General features: G+C 35.6%; 1 protein-coding gene across 1 annotated transcript in view; it reads right to left on the minus strand.

The window, feature by feature from the left end:
• Positions 1–25,580, minus strand: part of LOC142337687 (uncharacterized) — a 114,720-nt gene that overhangs the window by 86,262 nt on the left and 2,878 nt on the right. The window contains exons 2-8 of the mRNA XM_075387129.1: positions 24,984–25,060; positions 24,631–24,740; positions 24,165–24,359; positions 23,711–23,798; positions 19,924–20,220; positions 15,600–15,643; positions 15,477–15,514 (exon numbers count right to left, since the gene is read on the minus strand). Of these exons, the coding sequence (XP_075243244.1) occupies positions 15,477–15,514; positions 15,600–15,643; positions 19,924–20,220; positions 23,711–23,798; positions 24,165–24,359; positions 24,631–24,740; positions 24,984–25,060 (849 nt within the window). The remainder of the gene's footprint in view (positions 1–15,476; positions 15,515–15,599; positions 15,644–19,923; positions 20,221–23,710; positions 23,799–24,164; positions 24,360–24,630; positions 24,741–24,983; positions 25,061–25,580) is intronic.

Raw genomic sequence — 25,580 nt, forward strand, 5'->3', positions numbered from 1 at the left:
AATGGAGACCGAAATAGCGTTTTGCATCCAGAATTAGTGTTTTCTTTCGTATCTTTCTCTTAAAACTGTTTTTTTATTGTATTCAGACCTGTTGTTTGCTGTCTCTAGACCAAAGTGTATCCAGAAATTTTGACTCGTCAACTTCCTTTGGGTTCCATAAAAAATAGTCTCCTGTTGTGCCAGAAAAATTTCACTACCAGGGTTTTTAAAATAGAAATTGATTTTTTATTTAAAGATTTTGCAAATAATATGGGTGTTGTATAATCTTTGTAATGTGATTTGTGCCGAAATTGTCCTCAAAAGAGTCAATTTGTTCTTTACTTGAGATCATTTTCCGATAACTTTTTAGCTATTCAAATTTTAGCTATTTATTTTATCTGCTGTTTGTCGTTTTGGAGAACTGTGTAAGTGCGGTTTTTTCCTGCACTGTATCAGTACTCCTATATTTTATTTCAGTAACTCCACCACTGCCGGTCCCAAGCCCGAAATGAAAAAGGAGTAGGGAAAAACCAGAAAAGCATACTGGAAAATCTCAAAAAAAGTCGGTTTTAAGCTTGACTTGAGATAATTTTCCGACAAACTGTTTGCTATTTAAAATTTACTGATTTATTTTATCTGCTGTTTGTCGTTTTGTTTGTTTTGGTGAACTGTGTAAGTGCGGTTTTTTTGCCGTACTGTATCAGTACTCCTATAGTTTACTTTATCAGTGCTCCTTTAGTTAATTTCAGTAACTCCGCCACTGCCGATCCTAAACCCGGAATAAAAATAGAGTAGCGAAGAACATTATTTATACCAGAAAATCTAAAGAAGTCGGTTTTTAAATTGGCAAGAGACCGTTTTCCGAAAACCTTTTTGCTATATTGTTTCATATTGCTTTCTGTTGTCTGGTTTTGTCGTTTTGTTTGTTTTGGAGAACTCTCTAAGTGCGGTTTTTTGCCGTACTGTATCAGTGTTCCTATATTTTACTATATCAGTCCTCCTATAGTTCATTTCAGTGACTCCGCCACTACCGGTTCTAAGCCCGGAATAAAAATAGAGTAGCAAAGAACAATGTTTGTACCGGAAAATCTCGAAAAGTTGGTTTTTTAACTTGACTCGAGATCAAATTCCGATAACTTATTTGTTATATTGTTTCATATTGCTTTCTGTTGTCTGGTTTAGTCGTTTTGTTTGTTTTGGAGAACTGTGTAAGTGCGGTTTTTTGCCGTACTGTATCAGTACTCCTATAGTTCACTATATCAGTGCTCCTTTAGTTAATTTCAGTAACTCCGCCAGTGCCGGTCCTAAACCCGGAAGAAAAATAGAGTAGCGAAGAACATTTTTTATACCAGAAAATCTAAAGAAGTCGGTTTTTAAATTGACAAGAGACCGTTTTCCGAAAACCTTTTTGCTATATTGTTTCATATTGCTTTCTGTTATCTGGTTTTGTCATTTTGTTTGTTTTGGAGAACTCTCTAAGTTCGGTTTTTTGCCGTACTGTATCAGTGTTCCTATATTTTACTATATCAGTCCTCCTATAGTTTATTTCAGTGACTCCGCCACTACCGGTTCTAAGCCCGGAATAAAAATAGAGTAGCAAAGAAGAATGTTTGTACAGGAAAATCTCGAAAAGTTGGTTTTTTAACTTGACTCGAGATCAAATTCCGATAACTTATTTGCTGTATTGTGTTCATATTGATTTCTGTTGTCTTGTTTAGTCGTTTTGTTTGTTTTGGAGAGCTGTGTAAGTGCGGTTTTTTGCCGTACTGTATCAGTACTCCTATAGTTCACTATATCAGTGCTCCTTTAGTTAATTTCAGTAACTCCGCCAGTGCCGGTCCTAAACCCGGAAGAAAAATAGAGTAGCGAAGAACATTTTTTATACCAGATAATCTAAAGAAGTCGGTTCTTAAATTGACAAGAGACCGTTTTCCGAAAACCTTTTTGCTATATTGTTTCATATTGCTTTCTGTTGTCTGGTTTTGTCGTTTTGTTTGTTTTGGAGAACTCTCTAAGTGCGGTTTTTTGCCGTACTGTATCAGTGTTCCTATATTTTACTATATCAGTCCTCCTATAGTTTATTTCAGTGACTCCGCCACTACCGGTTCTAAGCCCGGAATAAAAATAGAGTAGCAAAGAACAATGTTTGTACAGGAAAATCTCGAAAAGTTGGTTTTTTAACTTGACTCGAGATCAAATTCCGATAACTTATTTGCTGTATTGTGTTCATATTGATTTCTGTTGTCTTGTTTAGTCGTTTTGTTTGTTTTGGAGAGCTGTGTAAGTGCGGTTTTTTGCCGTACTATATCAGTCCTCCTATAGTTTATTTCAGTGACTCCGCCACTACCGGTTCTAAGCCCGGAATAAAAATAGAGTAGCAAAGAACAATGTTTGTACAGGAAAATCTCGAAAAGTTGGTTTTTTAACTTGACTCGAGATCAATTTCCGATAACTTATTTGCTGTATTGTGTTCATATTGATTTCTGTTGTCTTGTTTAGTCGTTTTGTTTTTGGAGAGCTGTGTAAGTGCGGTTTTTTGCCGTACTGTATCAGTACTCCTATAGTTCACTATATCAGTGCTCCTTTAGTTAATTTCAGTAACTCCGCCAGTGCCGGTCCTAAACCCGGAAGAAAAATAGAGTAGCGAAGAACATTTTTTATACCAGAAAATCTAAAGAAGTCGGTTTTTAAATTGGCAAGAGACCGTTTTCCGAAAACCTTTTTGCTATATTGTTTCATATTGCTTTCTGTTGTCTGGTTTTGTCGTTTTGTTTGTTTTGGAGAACTCTCTAAGTGCGGTTTTTTGCCGTACTGTATCAGTGTTCCTATATTTTACTATATCAGTCCTCCTATAGTTCATTTCAGTGACTCCGCCACTACCGGTTCTAAGCCCGGAATAAAAATAGAGTAGCAAAGAACAATGTTTGTACCGGAAAATCTCGAAAAGTTGGTTTTTTAACTTGACTCGAGATCAAATTCCGATAACTAATTTGCTATATTGTTTCATATTGCTTTCTGTTGTCTGGTTTAGTCGTTTTGTTTGTTTTGGAGAACTGTGTAAGTGCGGTTTTTTGCCGTACTGTATCAGTACTCCTATAGTTCACTATATCAGTGCTCCTTTAGTTAATTTCAGTAACTCCGCCAGTGCCGGTCCTAAACCCGGAAGAAAAATAGAGTAGCGAAGAACATTTTTTATACCAGAAAATCTAAAGAAGTCGGTTTTTAAATTGACAAGAGACCGTTTTCCGAAAACCTTTTTGCTATATTGTTTCATATTGCTTTCTGTTATCTGGTTTTGTCATTTTGTTTGTTCTGGAGAACTCTCTAAGTTCGGTTTTTTGCCGTACTGTATCAGTGTTCCTATATTTTACTATATCAGTCCTCCTATAGTTTATTTCAGTGACTCCGCCACTACCGGTTCTAAGCCCGGAATAAAAATAGAGTAGCAAAGAACAATGTTTGTACAGGAAAATCTCGAAAAGTTGGTTTTTTAACTTGACTCGAGATCAAATTCCGATAACTTATTTGCTGTATTGTGTTCATATTGATTTCTGTTGTCTTGTTTAGTCGTTTTGTTTTTGGAGAGCTGTGTAAGTGCGGTTTTTTGCCGTACTGTATCAGTACTCCTATAGTTCACTATATCAGTGCTCCTTTAGTTAATTTCAGTAACTCCGCCAGTGCCGGTCCTAAACCCGGAAGAAAAATAGAGTAGCGAAGAACATTTTTTATACCAGAAAATCTAAAGAAGTCGGTTTTTAAATTGGCAAGAGACCGTTTTCCGAAAACCTTTTTGCTATATTGTTTCATATTGCTTTCTGTTGTCTGGTTTTGTCGTTTTGTTTGTTTTGGAGAACTCTCTAAGTGCGGTTTTTTGCCGTACTGTATCAGTGTTCCTATATTTTACTATATCAGTCCTCCTATAGTTCATTTCAGTGACTCCGCCACTACCGGTTCTAAGCCCGGAATAAAAATAGAGTAGCAAAGAACAATGTTTGTACAGGAAAATCTCGAAAAGTTGGTTTTTTAACTTGACTCGAGATCAAATTCCGATAACTTATTTGCTGTATTGTGTTCATATTGATTTCTGTTGTCTTGTTTAGTCGTTTTGTTTTTGGAGAGCTGTGTAAGTGCGGTTTTTTGCCGTACTGTATCAGTACTCCTATAGTTCACTATATCAGTGCTCCTTTAGTTAATTTCAGTATCTCCGCCAGTGCCGGTCCTAAACCCGGAAGAAAAATGGAGTAGCGAAGAACATTTTTTATACCAGAAAATCTAAAGAAGTCGGTTTTTAAATTGACAAGAGACCGTTTTCCGAAAACCTTTTTGCTATATTGTTTCATATTGCTTTCTGTTATCTGGTTTTGTCATTTTGTTTGTTTTGGAGAACTCTCTAAGTTCGGTTTTTTGCCGTACTGTATCAGTGTTCCTATATTTTACTATATCAGTCCTCCTATAGTTTATTTCAGTGACTCCGCCACTACCGGTTCTAAGCCCGGAATAAAAATAGAGTAGCAAAGAACAATGTTTGTACAGGAAAATCTCGAAAAGTTGGTTTTTTAACTTGACTCGAGATCAAATTCCGATAACTTATTTGCTGTATTGTGTTCATATTGATTTCTGTTGTCTTGTTTAGTCGTTTTGTTTTTGGAGAGCTGTGTAAGTGCGGTTTTTTGCCGTACTGTATCAGTACTCCTATAGTTCACTATATCAGTGCTCCTTTAGTTAATTTCAGTAACTCCGCCAGTGCCGGTCCTAAACCCGGAAGAAAAATAGAGTAGCGAAGAACATTTTTTATACCAGAAAATCTAAAGAAGTCGGTTTTTAAATTGGCAAGAGACCGTTTTCCGAAAACCTTTTTGCTATATTGTTTCATATTGCTTTCTGTTGTCTGGTTTTGTCGTTTTGTTTGTTTTGGAGAACTCTCTAAGTGCGGTTTTTTGCCGTACTGTATCAGTGTTCCTATATTTTACTATATCAGTCCTCCTATAGTTCATTTCAGTGACTCCGCCACTACCGGTTCTAAGCCCGGAATAAAAATAGAGTAGCAAAGAACAATGTTTGTACCGGAAAATCTCGAAAAGTTGGTTTTTTAACTTGACTCGAGATCAAATTCCGATAACTTATTTGCTATATTGTTTCATATTGCTTTCTGTTGTCTGGTTTAGTCGTTTTGTTTGTTTTGGAGAACTGTGTAAGTGCGGTTTTTTGCCGTACTGTATCAGTACTCCTATAGTTCACTATATCAGTGCTCCTTTAGTTAATTTCAGTAACTCCGCCAGTGCCGGTCCTAAACCCGGAAGAAAAATAGAGTAGCGAAGAACATTTTTTATACCAGAAAATCTAAAGAAGTCGGTTTTTAAATTGACAAGAGACCGTTCTCCGAAAACCTTTTTGCTATATTGTTTCATATTGCTTTCTGTTATCTGGTTTTGTCATTTTGTTTGTTTTGGAGAACTCTCTAAGTTCGGTTTTTTGCCGTACTGTATCAGTGTTCCTATATTTTACTATATCAGTCCTCCTATAGTTTATTTCAGTGACTCCGCCACTACCGGTTCTAAGCCCGGAATAAAAATAGAGTAGCAAAGAAGAATGTTTGTACAGGAAAATCTCGAAAAGTTGGTTTTTTAACTTGACTCGAGATCAAATTCCGATAACTTATTTGCTGTATTGTGTTCATATTGATTTCTGTTGTCTTGTTTAGTCGTTTTGTTTGTTTTGGAGAGCTGTGTAAGTGCGGTTTTTTGCCGTACTGTATCAGTACTCCTATAGTTCACTATATCGGTACTCCTTTAGTTAATTTCAGTAACTCCGCCACTGCCGGTCCTAAACCAGGAATAAAAATAGAGTAGCGAAAAACATTATTTATACCGGAAAATCGCAAAAAAGTCGGTTTTTAAATTGGCTTGAGATCATTTTCCGATAACTTCTTTGCTATATTGTGTTCATATTGCTTTCTGTTGTCTTGTTTAGTCGTTTTGTTTGTTTTGGAGAGCTGTGTAAGTGCGGTTTTTTGCCGTACTGTATCAGTACTCCTATAGTTCACTATATCAGTGCTCCTTTAGTTAATTTCAGTAACTCCGCCAGTGCCGGTCCTAAACCCGGAAGAAAAATAGAGTAGCGAAGAACATTTTTTATACCAGAAAATCTAAAGAAGTCGGTTCTTAAATTGACAAGAGACCGTTTTCCGAAAACCTTTTTGCTATATTGTTTCATATTGCTTTCTGTTGTCTGGTTTTGTCGTTTTGTTTGTTTTGGAGAACTCTCTAAGTGCGGTTTTTTGCCGTACTGTATCAGTGTTCCTATATTTTACTATATCAGTCCTCCTATAGTTTATTTCAGTGACTCCGCCACTACCGGTTCTAAGCCCGGAATAAAAATAGAGTAGCAAAGAACAATGTTTGTACAGGAAAATCTCGAAAAGTTGGTTTTTTAACTTGACTCGAGATCAAATTCCGATAACTTATTTGCTGTATTGTGTTCATATTGATTTCTGTTGTCTTGTTTAGTCGTTTTGTTTGTTTTGGAGAGCTGTGTAAGTGCGGTTTTTTGCCGTACTATATCAGTCCTCCTATAGTTTATTTCAGTGACTCCGCCACTACCGGTTCTAAGCCCGGAATAAAAATAGAGTAGCAAAGAACAATGTTTGTACAGGAAAATCTCGAAAAGTTGGTTTTTTAACTTGACTCGAGATCAAATTCCGATAACTTATTTGCTGTATTGTGTTCATATTGATTTCTGTTGTCTTGTTTAGTCGTTTTGTTTTTGGAGAGCTGTGTAAGTGCGGTTTTTTGCCGTACTGTATCAGTACTCCTATAGTTCACTATATCAGTGCTCCTTTAGTTAATTTCAGTATCTCCGCCAGTGCCGGTCCTAAACCCGGAAGAAAAATGGAGTAGCGAAGAACATTTTTTATACCAGAAAATCTAAAGAAGTCGGTTTTTAAATTGACAAGAGACCGTTTTCCGAAAACCTTTTTGCTATATTGTTTCATATTGCTTTCTGTTGTCTGGTTTTGTCGTTTTGTTTGTTTTGGAGAACTCTCTAAGTGCGGTTTTTTGCCGTACTGTATCAGTGTTCCTATATTTTACTATATCAGTCCTCCTATAGTTTATTTCAGTGACTCCACCACTACCGGTTCTAAGCCCGGAATAAAAATAGATTAGCAAAGAACAATGTTTGTACAGGAAAATCTCGAAAAGTTGGTTTTTTAACTTGACTCGAGATCAAATTCCGATAACTTATTTGCTGTATTGTGTTCATATTGATTTCTGTTGTCTTGTTTAGTCGTTTTGTTTGTTTTGGAGAGCTGTGTAAGTGCGGTTTTTTGCCGTACTATATCAGTCCTCCTATAGTTTATTTCAGTGACTCCGCCACTACCGGTTCTAAGCCCGGAATAAAAATAGAGTAGCAAAGAACAATGTTTGTACAGGAAAATCTCGAAAAGTTGGTTTTTTAACTTGACTCGAGATCAAATTCCGATAACTTATTTGCTGTATTGTGTTCATATTGATTTCTGTTGTCTTGTTTAGTCGTTTTGTTTTTGGAGAGCTGTGTAAGTGCGGTTTTTTGCCGTACTGTATCAGTACTCCTATAGTTCACTATATCAGTGCTCCTTTAGTTAATTTCAGTAACTCCGCCAGTGCCGGTCCTAAACCCGGAAGAAAAATAGAGTAGCGAAGAACATTTTTTATACCAGAAAATCTAAAGAAGTCGGTTTTTAAATTGACAAGAGACCGTTTTCCGAAAAACTTTTTGCTATATTGTTTCATATTGCTTTCTGTTGTCTGGTTTTGTCGTTTTGTTTGTTTTGGAGAACTCTCTAAGTGCGGTTTTTTGCCGTACTGTATCAGTGTTCCTATATTTTACTATATCAGTCCTCCTATAGTTTATTTCAGTGACTCCGCCACTACCGGTTCTAAGCCCGGAATAAAATTAGAGTAGCAAAGAACAATGTTTGTACAGGAAAATCTCGAAAAGTTGGTTTTTTAACTTGACTCGAGATCAAATTCCGATAACTTATTTGCTGTATTGTGTTCATATTGATTTCTGTTGTCTTGTTTAGTCGTTTTGTTTGTTTTGGAGAGCTGTGTAAGTGCGGTTTTTTGCCGTACTGTATCAGTACGCCTATAGTTCACCATATCGGTACTCCTTTAGTTAATTTCAGTAACTCCGCCACTGCCGGTCCTAAACCCGGAAAAAAAATAGAGTAGCGAAAAACATTATTTATACCGGAAAATCGCAAAAAAGTCGGTTTTTAAATTGGCTTGAGATCATTTTCCGATAGCTTCTTTGCTATATTGTGTTCATATTGATTTCTGTTGTCTTGTTTAGTCGTTTTGTTTGTTTTGGAGAGCTGTGTAAGTGCGGTTTTTTGCCGTACTGTATCAGTACTCCTATAGTTCACTATATCAGTGCTCCTTTAGTTAATTTCAGTAACTCCGCCAGTGCCGGTCCTAAACCCGGAAGAAAAATAGAGTAGCGAAGAACATTTTTTATACCAGAAAATCTAAAGAAGTCGGTTCTTAAATTGACAAGAGACCGTTTTCCGAAAACCTTTTTGCTATATTGTTTCATATTGCTTTCTGTTGTCTGGTTTTGTCGTTTTGTTTGTTTTGGAGAACTCTCTAAGTGCGGTTTTTTGCCGTACTGTATCAGTGTTCCTATATTTTACTATATCAGTCCTCCTATAGTTTATTTCAGTGACTCCGCCACTACCGGTTCTAAGCCCGGAATAAAAATAGAGTAGCAAAGAACAATGTTTGTACAGGAAAATCTCGAAAAGTTGGTTTTTTAACTTGACTCGAGATCAAATTCCGATAACTTATTTGCTGTATTGTGTTCATATTGATTTCTGTTGTCTTGTTTAGTCGTTTTGTTTGTTTTGGAGAGCTGTGTAAGTGCGGTTTTTTGCCGTACTTTATCAGTACTCCTATAGTTCATTATATCGGTACTCCTTTAGTTAATTTCAGTAACTCCGCCACTGCCGGTCCTAAACCCGGAATAAAAATAGAGTAGCGAAAAACATTATTTATACCGGAAAATCGCAAAAAAGTCGGTTTTTAAATTGGCTTGAGATCATTTTCCGATAGCTTCTTTGCTATATTGTGTTCATATTGATTTCTGTTGTCTTGTTTAGTCGTTTTGTTTGTTTTGGAGAGCTGTGTAAGTGCGGTTTTTTGCCGTACTGAATCAGTACTCCTATAGCTTATTTCAGTAACTCCGCCACTGCCGGTCCCCAGCCCGGAATGAAAAAGGAGGAGGGATGAACCACAAAAATCATACTGGAAAATCTCGAAAAAGTCTTGGTTTTTAACTTGACTTGAGATAATTTTCCGACACTCTGTTTGCGATTTTGCATTTATATTGATTTATTTTGTCTTGTTTAGTCGTTTTATTTGTTTCGGAGAACTGTGTAAGTGCGGTTTTTTGCCGTACTGTATCAGTACTCCTATAGTTCACTATATCAGTGCTCCTTTAGTTAATTTCAGTAACTCCGCCAGTGCCGGTCCTAAACCCGGAAGAAAAATGGAGTATCGAAGAACATTTTTTATACCAGAAAATCTAAAGAAGTCGGTTTTTAAATTGACAAGAGACCGTTTTCCGAAAACCTTTTTGCTATATTGTTTCATATTGCTTTCTGTTGTCTGGTTTTGTCGTTTTGTTTCTTTTGGAGAACTCTCTAAGTGCGGTTTTTTGCCGTACTGTATCAGTGTTCCTATATTTTACTATATCAGTCCTCCTATAGTTTATTTCAGTGACTCCGCCAATAGAGTAGCAAAGAACAATGTTTGTACAGGAAAATCTCGAAAAGGTGGTTTTTTAACTTGACTCGAGATCAAATTCCGATAACTTATTTGCTGTATTGTGTTCATATTGATTTCTGTTGTCTTGTTTAGTCGTTTTGTTTGTTTTGGAGAGCTGTGTAAGTGCAGTTTTTTGCCGTACTGAATCAGTACTCCTATAGTTCATTATATCGGTACTCCTTTAGTTAATTTCAGTAACTCCGCCACTGCCGGTCCTAAACCCGGAATAAAAATAGAGTAGCGAAAAACATTATTTATACCGGAAAATCGCAAAAAAGTCGGTTTTTAAATTGGCTTGAGATCATTTTCCGATAACTTCTTTGCTATATTGTGTTCATATTGCTTTCTGTTGTCTTGTTTAGTCGTTTTGTTTGTTTTGGAGAGCTGTGTAAGTGCAGTTTTTTGCCGTACTGTATCAGTACTCCTATAGTTCATTATATCGGTACTCCTTTAGTTAATTTCAGTAACTCCGCCACTGCCGGTCCTAAACCCGGAATAAAAATAGAGTAGCGAAAAACATTGTTTATACCGGAAAATCGCAAAAAAGTCGGTTTTTAAATTGACTTGAGATCATTTTCCGAGAACTTCTTTGCTATATTGTGTTCATATTGATTTCTGTTGTCTTGTTTAGTCGTTTTGTTTGTTTTGGAGAGCTGTGTAAGTGCGGTTTTTTGCCGTACTGAATCAGTACTCCTATAGCTTATTTCATTAACTCCGCCACTGCCGGTCCCCAGCCCGGAATGAAAAAGGAGGAGGGATGAACCACAAAAATCATACTGGAAAATCTCGAAAAAGTCTTGTTTTTTAACTTGACTTGAGATAATTTTCCGACACTCTGTTTGCGATTTTGCATTTATATTGATTTATTTTGTCTTGTTTAGTCGTTTTGTTTGTTTCGGAGAACTGTGTAAGTGCGGTTTTTTCGCCGTATTGAATCAGTACTCCTATAGCTTATTTCAGTAACTCCACCACTGCCGGTCCCCAGCCCGGAATGAAAAAGGAGGAGGGATGAACCACAAAAATCATACCGGAAAATCTCAAAAAAGTCATGTTTTAACTTGCCTTTAGAAGATTTTCCGACAGTTGATTAACTATTTCAGCTCAACCAACAGCAAAAAAGCGGCCAGGTAACCAGGACAAAAAGGTAAATGTAAATTCAAAATCTTGCAAGATTCTTGCAAGATGGATTCAAAATCTTGCAAGAATCTTGCAAGATGGATGCAAATCTTGCAAGATGGATACAAATCTTGCAAGAATCTTGCAAGATTTTAAATTTTTTCATCACTAGGGCTTGGTCCTATTAAAAACCTATTGAGACCCTAAAACCAAAAATCTTAGCGCCGAGCTACAGAAAGTCATAAATCAAGAAGCAAAGATGAACAATTCTACATACCCGATTAACGTCGGGTGAATTGCCCTCAAACAACCGGCAAGCGGTTCGCTTTGTCAGTAACAGCTAGGGCTTAGGGATGCCAGCATTGGGGGGGGGGGGGTAGTCCAAAACGGCAGGTTGAGGATGGTCGAAAGGGGAGTTTTTTTATGGGGGGGTGACTGGGGGGTGAGGGGGCATTTTAAGATCAGGAACCGCCCTTCACGTGACCTCAAATCCGCTTCGGTGACTCGCATACTTAGAGACTAGTAAGGCGTAATATTTTACCTCCGGATGTCACCTGTGATCCCGTTAGGACGAAAAATTAAGAGTCAGGCGAAAAAATCCGTCAGGCAAAAATTGCATTGAGGCCCACAGGACTAATATAATAGCTACAACTTCGTTTAAGAGCAAACAAACAAGATTTGAAGTAATTTTCAATCATTGACACAGCGGGTAATGATAGGATAAACATAGCTTGCAGATTGTCAGGAAATAGCCGCGATATCTTCGTAGATCTGCAGTCACAAAAAGATAGTAGAAACAGACCAAAAAAATTAATCTTTTCATTAAATGCTGATACGTTATTTTTATTAAGAAACTGTATAAAAAAAATTGCTGCTTTTAAGCAACCTTCAATTAGGGAAAACAAGTCTTAAGTCAAAGAACAATAAAAATTGTCCGAAAAAAAACAACATGAAAAATAGAATTAATTTATCATGTAGTACAAGTACACATGCAAAAGAAAATCGTTGTTGTTTCATGCAATGAAAACCAGCTATCCACCAACAGAATATCAGCCAAGCCTTGATGAGTTCAGAAACATCTCTACTTTTAAAGAAAAGGAGAAAATGAAAACAAAACTGTGTAAAATTTCTCATTTGTTCGTCAAACTGCAGAGAAAGAGGCAGCCTATAGGCAGAAAAGCTTCAGTTCAATTACCAATAAATTCAATAAAACGATACAATGGGCGAAAATTTGAATTAAGACAAAATCAGCAAAATAGTCAAAAAACCTTCAAATTAATCAACAAAAAACAAAAGAAACAATAAAATTGAAACGCAAAAAAATGTTTAAAATCAAACCTAAGACCCACTAATTTTCGTAGAAAGTAAATATCAGTCAAAATGTTGAAGGGGCATTTAAAGAAATTCTCAGTGCCACAGTATGTCCAATTAAATAGCTTTCATACAAAATAAAAATCTGAGAAGATTACAATATTTACTTTTTGACAATGATAAAAGCAGAGCTGATTAGAAGTGTATGTCTCAGAAAAATGAAAGACTGATACAAGCTAGAATGCGGAGAAAAAGGACAGAAACAAAAACACAAGAAAAACAGACTAAATTTTGATTTATGAAAAAGAAATGTAAAAAAATTACACGTCCTTATATAACACAAATTTACATTGCAATCCTCCTGTATAAATTAAAAAGTAAAACAGATTTAAAGATTGCAAACACTAAGAAATTTTGGAATCAATTTGGAATCATTCAAAATTAAATTAATGAAAAAATTCGAACATTCAACGCCAAAAATTTTTCAATTATTTAAAGGAAATTAGGATTCCTGACAGGGCACAGAAAAACATTCTCTTGTAGTAAAACCCAAATATACCTCACGTTAAAAAGAGGGATTCAATGAAAGAAATGTCAAAGGTAAATTGCCATATGCACTGTTTTTTGAAAAAAAAATCCACAAGATCCAAAAAAGATGTGTACATTTCAAAACTAAAAAGCAACATTAGACTGTCAAAAACAGTGTCATATCAATTTCAGAGGTTCACATCAAAACAGCTCCAATTATCTACAAAAACTAAAAGCAAAAGAACTGGGCCAATTGGACAAAAAACGTCTAAAATATTTATCTATATGCAGCATTCTGTCAAAAAACACTTGAAAGTCGAAAAGTCAGTCACTGATCGCAGCGCATGATCAGAACATAGCTGGCATATTGCCAGAAAATAGCCGCAATAGCTTCCTAGATCTGCAGTCTCAAAAAACAGTAAAAAAGACAGACCAAAAATATTCGTCTTTTCATTGAAGGCTGATATGTTATATTTTAAAAACTGTATAAGTTTTTGATGCCTCTACCAGCTGCTCTCAGATAAGCTTCAAATTAGACTGACACACACGCATTTGACCTTATCTCTGTGAAGTAAATAAAGTCAATTTCAAAGTGAGGATGTCATTTTTGAGTGGAGGTAAGTCAAGCGTGAACAAAAAAACTCGCTCCACTAAGAGCCTAAAATAACGTCACGAAGGTATTTAGTTGAAATTGCATGAACGAATGAACGAAAAGCAGATTTGAAGTGGTTGTGACGTCATATGGTCTTAACAAAAATCTTGAAGACGAAATCAAAAAACATAGCAGGACAAGTCCTGACGTACAATTCAAGGAATTTTCATTAACTAAACAAAGAATTAGACATAGAATGGACTATTAGTGAACTGGTAAAACCATTTTTAAAAACATCAGATCAAATAAATTGAAAAACAAATTGAAAGTCAAAATGCCGTATGTGAACAAAAAACCACTAGAGAGAAATGAAAATTTGGTTCAAACAAAAAACTAGGCCTAGAATGAATTATGAAAGCATGGAGAAAACCATTTAGAAACAAAACCGGTCCAAAGAAATTAACAAACAGTAAAAACCAAAGTGAAATTGCCGCCTGTGAACAAAAATCCACTAGCGAGAAACATTGAGTGAAGATAGTCGGAAGTCAAATGTGAAAATCCTGACTTAAGTAAAAGGAAAAATGTGATCAAAAGCTAAAGCGAATTAAGAAAACAACATAGCATGACAAGTCCTGATGTACAGTTCTAAGAATTCTCATTGACTAAACAAAAAACTAGACCTAGAACGGACTGAGTGAATAGGGAAAACCATTTCTAAAAATCAGAAAAAACAGAAAATTAAAGTCAAAATGCCGCTAGCGAGAACAAAAAACCACTAGTGAGAAATGTAAATTTGATTCTAACATTAAACTGGGCCTAGAATGAACTATGAATGGATTGGGAAAAACCATTTTGAAAAAAATCCAATCCAAAAAATTGAAAAAAACAGTAAAAGCCAAAGTGAAATTGCCGCATGTGAACAAAAAAACAACTAGCGAGAAAGCGATTTTTTTAATCATCGTCTTCTCAGTCTTCTTTAAAAATAGAGAGAACAAATTTTACGCCGCAAAACCACTCGCTTTTCCGCTCCATTTCTTGTTTCGGCGTGACCAAAATCACTACTCCAATTTGACTTCAAAAATCATGAAAATGTGTGAACAGAACTTAAAAAAAACATAGCCGGCAGATTGCCGGAATAGCTGCAAAAAAATAGAGTTGCGTGCCGTATAATAGAGATAGAAACGGATGCAGATATAAATTGAAAAATCGACGCCACTCAAAAAGCGAGGTAAAAAAACATTCAGCGATAAATTAATAAGGCTTGTTAAAAATCATTCCGCGGAAGCCTCTTCTTAGAGACCTTTACTGCACATACGAGTTCTTTTGACCTTAAACTAACTCAAATTGATGTTAAGTTTTAAGGTGCAAAAGTCATTTTATTGAGTGAGGTAAGTCACTTATGATCAAAATATAATCACGCAAATGAACTTAAAACCGTTGCTAGAGAGAGAATGAGAAATGACATCACGCGCGCAAACGCTGTTAGTGAGAGCAAGAAGTCATTCAGAAAATTTAACTTTTTCAGCTTTGCTGTGTGCAAAAATGTAAAACGAAAAAGAGCGTCAGACGACCAAACAAAAATAGACCGAGAGAAAACCAATACTCCTCTTCGAGTCGTAAAAACCAAGAGAACCGCAATATAGCTCCGCTCAGCTTACAGCTTCGCAGCTATAAAAAAGACAGCGCCCCAATAGAATTCAAATTCTTTGAATTGTAAAAAACCAAGAGAAGGCCAATAATAGCCCCAGCTATCGCTCTGCGGCTATTAGTAAACTTCTCTCGCTCAGAAAAATTTAGTTTCCACGTCAATTTTACTATCCAGAGTTCAAAACGCTGTCTGAATGAATAGTACTTCCGGTAAAAAAAATCTTAAGATACCCAATATTCCTCTTCGAGTCCTAAAAAAAGCAAGAGAAGGCCAATAATAGCCTCAGCTATCGCTTCGAGGCTATTAATAATGAATGTTTGGAAACATGAGTAAAAATGTTTCTAGCGCTTTCACTGATTTGCTGTTTCCTAAATTGTTCAGCCTCTGTCCCGTCAATGTTCGTAAGATGGCCAGATACTAATACGCGCACGGCTATTTTAGGACGCAAAATGAAAACTCGGAGCAATAAAATTCTGGCATACATTACTTATGAACTTACGTCGTTTCTTCTCATCTTCCTCGTAAGACGGAGGCATGCTAAAAACAGATCAGATTAATTGCACATAATTATATTGAATATTGCAAATGCTCAACTTCTGTTATTACTGCAATTCTTACTGACCCATTGGATGATGTCTGCTGTCCATTGGGAATATATCCATGAACCTAAAAAAGTTAGCATTATATTTCACTGCATTTCAACTCAGCATTCCACTAGTTAGATATTTACAACTGATTGGGGTAGAAACTCACGCTGACAAGAAAACATAAGCCTACTAACGTCGTACAAATTTCTCTCTATCCACAGGCGAATAGAGATATTATAGGAATTAAATTCAGTTATTAACGACTTATGTTCAAAATATGATATTTATATGTTCGAAATATGATATTGATACCATAAGTCGTTCGAGAGCAATTAAAAAGTCTTCATAACAAAAGCTTTAATAAAACCGAAGACGATGAATATTAGTAAAAATAATTAATAGTTGTTCCTATCAAAAAGATAACCAACATCCATCAGGCGAAATTGCAGTCGATCAACAAGCAAGGGGTTGGCTATGGTTTTAGCTAGCTGAAGCACAAGCGGGCTAGCCTCAGAGGACGTGAATAAAAAAACATACCCGGCAGATTGCCGGAAAATAGCCGCCGTTGATTCCAATAAGCATGATTGGGATTGAAAGAATAGAAGATCTAGAAAAAAAAAGATTTTTGTACAAAAATTTTTTGTCCGATTTATTTTGATGGCATTTCGTAGTTGAACATAACGTACTTCTGTTTCTTAGAGAGAGGCTACAGGGGCTACTATCAATACCAATAAGCATTAGAGATGGTAACTAAGACTTATAGGAACGACGTTCAAATAGCGGGCATCTAAAATTGGGCTTTATTGGTTTATGCCGGTTCTATTTCTGACTTCAATTTTTTGTACTGACACTGTTCATTTTGAATTGCTTTTCTGAGCACCTGATGTTCAAATTCACTGTTAACAGAATGAGAGAAGAGAGAAACTAGCCTAGAGAAGTCAAAAAGATATCACGCAAAATGTTGAAAAAGCGGCAAAATGAGGTAAAGCGAAACAGTTTTTTATTCGGCGAAGTAAAAAAACATAGCAGGACAAGTCCTGACGTACAATTCAAAGAATTTTCATTGACTAAACAGAAAACTAGACCAATAACGGACTATGAATGGATTGGGAAAACCATTTCGAAAAAAAATCCGATCCAAAAAATCGAAAACACTGTAAAAATCAAAGCGAAATTGCCGCATGTGAACAAAAAACCACTAGCGAGAAACCTAATTTTTGTTCAAATACCATTTTCGCACTCTACTTCAAAATTAGAGCGAAAAAAATTCACGCCGCAAAACCACTCGCTTTTTCGCTCCATTTCCTGTTTCGGCGTGACCAAAATCACTACTCCAATTTGACTTCAAAAATCATAAAAATGTGTGAACAGATCTTAAAAAAAAAGACAGCGCCCCAATACAATTCAAATTCTTTGAATTGTAAAAATAGGAGCGCTATAATAGCCGGCTGAGAAGATGAGGGCGGCTATTAAACAAATAAATTTTTGATGGGTGCAAAAAAAATTCACCTAGGCTACAGCCTTTCTGAATTAAATTGCCATAAATGTCATTAGATAGCAATTTGCTCGAATTTAGTCGGTTTATGTTTAATCACGCCTAGCTTGACCTCCGGTGTGCTAGACCTGCATTAACAACGCAGCTATCAGGGCTTGTAATATCCTACTATTTTACAATCACTTGTGATTCAGCAACCGACTTAATTTCTGAATCATAACCGTCAGATTGCCAGAAAATAGCCTCGATAGACGCTTGTGTCCTTCCATGAATTGTAAAAATTAAAGAAATGAGAGAGATTGACCACCAGTCCTTTAATAGACCACTAGACTTTTTGGTTAGATTAGGACTGTCAATTTTAAGAGACACGTACGCTCTATAAGAAAAAAACCCTAATAATGCTTTTCCAAAATTCATATTCGAAATCAAAAACTCAAGACTCTAATACTCAAGAATTAGGTCATATACGTTTGGCACTACTTAGATGCACACTATTGATCCTTAACAAGTAAATGTTAATAAAATTTAAAGTTCATTAAATGAGTCCAGAAGTCATTTTTTTGAGTGAGGTAAGTCACGCAATTGACCAAAAAGCAGAACAAATGATGTCACGCTTACAAATTTTAACTGCAAAGCAGTAGAAATCACTGAAATTGAAAAAGTCAATTCCAAGAAGTCAGGTCGCAAGAATCATCGATGGAGACGACGAATTAAAAAACATAGCAGGACCAGTCCTGAAATACAATTCAAAGAACTGAAAGAAAAACTTAAAAGTTCTCTACCTGACCAGCAGATCAATTGAACAAAGCCAGCCAAAACACAAACAAAATCATCTAAAAAAAATTGAGAAACTAATAAAATCAAACAAACTAAACAAAAATATACTCATTACTAAAACTCTTGAAGCTTTTTTTCTCTTAGGCAAAATTTCATCCCTTTAAAAATACATGTTTCAAAAATATGTTCAAAACCATTTTTTGTTTTTGAAATCGGTTCAGTATTATATCTGCATGACCTGAAAAAATTCATTGGCGCTTGAAGATCGATTAATTCAAAAATGACCGAAAATATAAAAAATGAAATCAATTGCAAAATTTAATAAAACTTTGCTGAAAATTGTGATATTAATATCTTCAGAATCATTTCTGTGTCTCTAGAGACTATCCATTAACCCAATTCTAAGCATTAAAAATTTCATTGGCTCAAAGATCGATAGGCACTAATTTTTACAAAAAATCTCAAATTTCAAAAAAAATTTGTTCTATTAAAATGTCGAAAACCGTTCAATTGCCCCCTATCAGCTATCTAATAACATATTATCAAACCCTGGATCAGGTTAGCAGGCTACTGAGGCAAGAAAAACTGACTATAAGACAAATGTTTTGAAAATACTTGAAATTGCAAATTTTATCAAAAAATTCTAATATTCGAAAAGCTAAATTGTTGATAACAAATCCATTGCAGCCAACAATAATGCAGTAACTTTTTATCAGACCGTGGAATAGGTTTTCCGGCACTTGAGAGTGGACAAATATCATAAACTTTAGGAAACCTTGAAAAAATAGCAGATTTTTTATTAAAAAATGCCAAATTTTGAGACATTAAAATGTTGAAAGCCAATCCATTATTACTAGAAATCATGCAGTGCTCTATTGTCAAACCACAAAGGACATTTCCTGGCCCCTGAAGATAGAAAAACTCAAAAAATGACAAAAATTTTCAAAAAATTGCAAAAATTAGTATCATTTTGCATGTTTGTATTTGTAGTACCAAAACATATAGCTCATAAAATGGTCATAACAAGTTATTTTTTCTCGCAAAAGGCCTTCATCATTCTTCAAAAACTTCAAAGTAAGACTAAAACAAAAAAAAATTTAAAAAAATCACAAAAAAAACATGAAAAATTGCAACATTTTGAGCCCAAAAACTCCTAAAAATGACCTTTCAACCTCTAATTAAGGCCATCCCAGCAGCTGCACCACTCTAAGCACTTGAAGGACTAGTGAAGCTCACTTTGGGCCTCTAATGAAACTTAATGCCCGCTGGGCTTTACCTGTTTATCCCGTTTTGAAAGATCAAAGTCATTGAAAAATGTGTGAACACATCTTAAAAAAAACAGCGCCCCAATACAATTCAAATTCTTCGAATTGTAAAAAGACATAGCATGACAAGTCCTGACGTACAATTCAAAAAATTTTTATTGACTAAACAAAAACTAGACCTAGAACGGACGATGGGTGAGTTAGGAAACCCATTTAAAAAAATCAGATAAAATAAAAGAACAGAAAATTAATGTCAAAATGCCGCATGTGAACAAAAAACCACTACCGAGAAATGAAAATTTGGTTCAAACAAAAAACTAGGCCTAGAATGAATTATGAATGCATTGACAAAACCATTTAGAAAAAAACCGGTCCAAAAAAAATTTTTAAAAAAACAGTAAAAACCAAAGTGAAATAGCCGCATGTGAACAAAAATCCACTAGCGAGAAAGCGAATTTTTGTCCAAACATCGTTTTCTCAATCTAATTTATAAAATTAGAGTGAAAAAAATTCACGCCACAAAACCACTCGCTGTTTGGCTCTACATCCTGCTTCGCGGCTGTTAATAAGAGCAACTTAGATCACGTTAAAATCAAGACGTCAAGCATGAAAATGTCATTCGAGAAATGAAATCGAAAGAATGTTCTAGAACAAAAGCGCAAAGCGGACAAGAGAAAATTTTGCATAAAAAAGAAACGTTTACAATACTTGCCTCAAACTTTGTTCGAGAGCAATTAATAAGAAATTGATAGAACGCAAGCAGTCATGCGTACGAAAGCTAGTTCAATAGCAAATCCTCTCTAGGATTTCTTCGGCTGTTACCTGATACGGAGGCTGCTGTCCGTTTTGGGGGTAGGGCATTTGATTACCCCCTCCATAAGGATTGACCATAGGTTGAAGAGGTTGTTGACCCTGGCCTGCAGTGGAGGGATAATTTGGGTTCATCGGTGGAATGCCGGGAGGAGCATACTGTGCATTGGGTGGGTAGCCTGACTGGTTTGGTTGTTGAGATTGAGGGTATGGAGGTTGTGTTGGCTGCTGTGGATTTTCGGTTCCTCCAAAGTTGATCAAATTTGGGGCCTCGAAATCTGCCGCATTAAGCGTGTCAATTGAACCATCCTGCATTTAATAATAATAATAATTACAAAATTTTCCAAATACATATCTAACTTAGTGACAACTTAGTGATTATAACTTTTCAGTTTTTCAACTAGAATTGTTTTTTTAACTTATCATTCACGTCCAAATCGACGACGTGAATCATCAAGCATTTTAACTTTCCAAAATTCCATATCGCAATTTCTTCAAATGATTTCGGAGAATAATCCCAGGTTAGTTTTGCAGTATCAAAATTATCTCTATTTAACGAATTCCCTTTCGATATTTTTACTGAGTCCTTAATAATTGAAAAGGCACGACAATCTGAGATGAATTCCAAAATTGTCACATCCAAAACAAAGATTTCCTTATAAAAATTAAGAATTCAAGAAACAAACCGCAAAAAAAAACAGTTCTCTTTTCGCCAACTCTTGCTCTTCTCATTAGTTCCCATTTTAGACTTCTACTTCATTGTAGTTCAACAGCTTTTTGATCAAACCAAAAAAACTTTACAGAGCATAGGAACCGAAATGTGATCAGTTAATGAATTTTATCAACTATTTCTTGTCATATAATTAGTTTCTCTGATTTCATTACCAGAAGCGGTATCCAACTTAACTACTGCGATACTCCATATATACGAGAAAACAATTTTTCTAGAGAACAAAACCAAAAACAGTTGAATAAATTTCTTTATCCCTTGATGATTTACTGGAATCTCGAGCAAACTATTTTGTGTGCAAAATACACTCTCTATATCATAGAATAAATGATTCAATGGCAAAAGTATGAAACATGACTAACTTTTTTGAGTTCAAAGAAAGATCATCAGTTTTAATTTTAAAAACTAAAACCAGTTTTAGAAAATCTTCTAATTTTAAGAAATCTGTGGCCACCTCCACTAAACCTCAAACCACCCTCACACAATTCACTTGACAATTCATTTATTGAAAGGTCACAGAATTGACTAAATATGGGATATTTGAGATCAGAAAAGAAAAAGTTCAGGTTTTTTTTCAATTCCATATTCTGTCGATTGGTACCGATGCTTCAGACAACTTTAGAATTTCAGCACTCCGTTGAGTTGCTTATGAAACCCAAATTCAGTAAACAGCAAACGTGAAAAAGATTTCACCCGTATAGTTTCGCTTTCAATAAAAAAAACAAGAAAAAATTTTTGAAAAAGTAGAAAATCAGGTCTTTCTTGAAAATGTTTGCGCAATTTTATGATATCCATTCGAACTCTTCCCTATTATTACCCTTCATCATTTTATGTGTAAGTTTGACCTAACAATTGATTTTTTTCTGGGACATTCAAAAAGTTTTTCAACCTTTTCTTCAGATTAAAATTGACTGATTTTTGCTATATAATCAAATGGTTTCAATTTGATTAGCCGTCAATTTAATGAACTTCTCAGATGAGCTGTTTATATGCTTCAAATAATACGAACAGTTAAAGTTTTTCTTATTGAAGTCTTTCTAAATTGCTGCCACTTAGTGATGTGGTTTAAAATCTGTTAAAATCATAAGGGCTGTCTATTTTTTTTTAATTTGCTTCAGTTTAAAAGCTTCTCATCTCAGAAAAAAGAAAAAATTTTCTTCAAACTGAAGACTTATGCTGGAGTACTTTTTGTTACGCGCAGTCTCGCACCAGCCGTCTTATTATACTAGTAAACAGTTAAAAAATCGTTTCTGAAAAAAACCTCTCAAAGCTGTACAGATAAAACGAGGTTTTTATTAATTAAGGGCCAAAACTCCTGAAAACAAAAACTGACCAACAAATTTGTCTCAAAAGAAATAGGTTCCCGTTGATTCAACATTTTTAATGCACATGCCCTCAGTTGATATAGTTCGGAAAAAAAAATTTGAAATGGCAAGTCAAGAATGAGCAGACTATTCAACACGTGAACCAGAAATCGCGCTCAGAAGCTTAACATATGACAGCTCGTTCCTATATAATAGACTATGCAATACAGTTCAAACAATGCAAGAATGAAGCTTTTGTTACGTTTTGAGGCATGATCAAATGAACGCAAAAAAAGATGCAAAGGAAGTACTAAAAATGCTATCAGCTAAATAAATATCAGTAAACACCTGCGTTGACCCGCTTGCCGACCATTGGGATTGGAACAGAAAAAGAAACAAAAAGAGAGTGACCTATAAGAAACGAAAAACGTGATCAAAAGCTAAAGAGAATTTTAAAAAAAACATAGCAGGACAAGTTCTGACCTACAATTCAAAGAGTTTTCATTGACTAAACAAAAAACTAGACCTAGAATGGACTATAACTGGATTGGGAAAACATATAGAAAAAGATTCTATCAAAAACATGGAAAAAAAGTAAAAATTGAAGCGAAAATGCCGAATGTGAACAAACATAGCTGGCAGATTGCCAGAAAATAGCCGCAATAGATTCGTAGATCGGCAGTCTAAAAAAAACAGTAAAAAAGACAGACCAAAAAAATTCGTCTTCTCATTGAAGGCTGATCTGTTATATTTTGATTAATTTAACATCTGTATAAGTTATTGCTGCCTCTATTAGCTGATCTCAAATAACCTTCATTTAGAGTGACACACACCCATTTGACATTATCTCTTTGAATTAAAGTAAATAAAAGTCAATTTCAAAGTGAGGAAGTCATTTTTGAGAATGAGGTAAGTCAAGGGTGACCAAAAATTTAATCACGCGCATGAACAAAAAAACTCGCTCCACTAAGAGCGAAAAATGACGTCACACATGCAATTCAGATAAAATTGCATGAACGAATGAACAAAAAGTGGCTGTGACGTCATATGGTCGTAACAAAAATCATGACGACGAAATAAAAAACCAAGAGAAGGCCAATAATAGCCCCAGCTATTGCTGTGCGGCTATTAAAAAAGCACTTGCGAGAAAGCAAATTTATATTGATTCACCGTTTTCATACTATTTTAATTTAGAATAAAAAATTTCACGCAGCAAAACGACTCACTTTTTCGCTCCACTTACGTTTCTGCGTGATCAAAATCATGGCTTCAATTTGACTTCAAATTTCATGAAAATGTGTCAACAGATCTTTTAAAAGACAGCGCTCCAATACAAATCAAATTCCTTGAATTGTAAAAATTCCTTGACTTGTAAGAAAAAGGGGAGCGCCTATATAATAGCCGTTGAGAGGCTGGCGGCGTCTATTAAAAACGCCGTCTATTTTCGATGAGAGAAAAAAAGAGTGTGTGTGCGTCTGTAGTTGACAAAACTAAATGATTTTACTTCTGCGGCCTGTTATACTAATTTTTGTAAGTAATATTAAGATTTCACAAATACAGAAGATAAATAGCTGCAAGCATATCTCTCGAAACAAGGTAGGAGGTGTGCACATCAGCACATTGGCTCATATGCTCCCCCGTTAAATTACGACAGAAGAACAGAATAGTCGTAGCAAAGAGTTTGGCTAGGAATGGAGGCTACTAAGCTCTGATTACAACAGGTCTTCTTATCGGGGGTTAGAAAGCACCAAATAATGCAACTAACCAAAGCAAGTGGGTCTGGTTTGAATTCCACTTTGTGTGAGTCCGCAATCTCAACCAGGTATGCCTCCACCAACGCTTTTGGAGGTGGTCTGGAACATCATAACAGCAAAGATATATTTACATTTATTTCCACAAACATAATGCAAAGTCTATTGCCAAAATCTTTTGTTAGGCCGTTAAAAAACAAGCATAAGTTCTGTTGAAAGACAGGTACAGTTCTTGAAAAGGCAGATCTTTACAGTTCCATATTCTAGAGTGCCACATCTTGAAACTTGCAAAGTGCATGTTTCAAATATTCGTTGCGTGACTCCACTAAAGTTACTTCAAAGTTCTGATTTACATCTCGAAGATACGCGGTTCAGATAATCGAATGTCAGAGTTTCTCTGACTTCGCCACAGTCATATAAGATAAGAAACTTATACAACTGCTTGTGACGTTACTCCAAATGTACTACCTGATGTCTAGTCGGCTGACTAGCTTCTGGTTAGCTTTGCGACTGCAATTCTGTTGAAGCTGAGCGAAAACGTCTTTCTTGAACTTGCGCTGAAGATGCTTCGAGATCTCAGACATCTCTGCCACCTCCTGGTAGATCCTGGGAGCCGCGAAGAGGATGTTCGAGAGACATTCCTCCAAGTCCAACGGCACAGCCCTGTAAAATTGAAATATTGTTCTTTCACTGTACAACTTGCATTTTTCAACTCTTGTTAAAATTGAGGTCTCCGCCTAATAGTACAGAACAAAATACATGGATCCCGTACGATGAATAATGGACCACTGTGCTTGCCGAACTTGCGATTCTTCGAAACAAATATTAGCCCAAATTATTAACAGCTCCCACTAAGAGGGATTAAATTAATATTTATATATAAATGCAGATGAATAAATATAGATGAATGGAAGTCTTTGTCTTTTCCACTGACTCGTTAGAGGTTGTTTCAAGGATGCCAATTCTGCCATGTAGCAGCTCACAGTTCATCTCCACCATCTCCAATGCCTCAACCAGGTAGTCTTCTCTTATAATACCCTCCACCTGCAAACAGTTCACAACATACAACTGGCACCTTATAGGGTCAGCAACCGACCCTCACTTGAAGTTTCAATTTTTTCATTGTTGCGCAACCTACATACGTATATTAGTGCGTTTAACTGTATTAAAGTTTTCGCCCAACTAAAATCCAATTGACCTCTGTGGCTCCGAAAAGAAAGATTTTTAATCTCGGTTTCAATCGAGAACATCTAACATGTTAGAGTGCTCGGACAACTTCAATCTTACCCTGACTCTGGCTCTGTCATATTTGCAGGCTTGCAAATACTCTGAGATCTCCTTGCGTGCCTTCAGGTTCTGCTCATCTGAAATAGAATTAGTTTCAAAATCACAAATGAAGGCTATACAATTCATAGAAAGCGAGAAGCCAAGCTGTTGGCATGTGTGACAAAAAAGACTAGAAACCTATTTAGTATAACATATCTCAATCAGCCGACTTCTTCAGCATAGTACGACATTTGGATCTTTTCCTTTTGTAAACAAAACTCGTGTAAGAAACGACAATTTTGAATAAAAACAAAATTTTGACATTTTTAAAAAAAAAAACAACTTTTAAAAAGCTGATTTTTATCGAAAACTGAAAAAAAAGGAAAAATCGAATGGGAAATTACAAAAATATACCTTTTTGTTTTACAAAAAGTGCGCAGTTCGCCTGGGATAATTAAGATAGGTTGACAGCTCGAGTTCTTGCTCTCTTTTTAGTTACGTCTGTGGAAATTGATGAAAACATGCTATTCCTAATCTTTATAAATAGGTACGTCATTTTGCCCCCCCCCCGGGCTTTGCTTCGCTACAACTACTTAATATGCAAACCACAAAACTTAG

This window comes from Convolutriloba macropyga, chromosome 4, assembly GCF_964194025.1.
Source record: "Convolutriloba macropyga chromosome 4, txConMacr16.3, whole genome shotgun sequence".
NCBI lineage: Eukaryota > Metazoa > Xenacoelomorpha > Acoela > Convolutidae > Convolutriloba > Convolutriloba macropyga.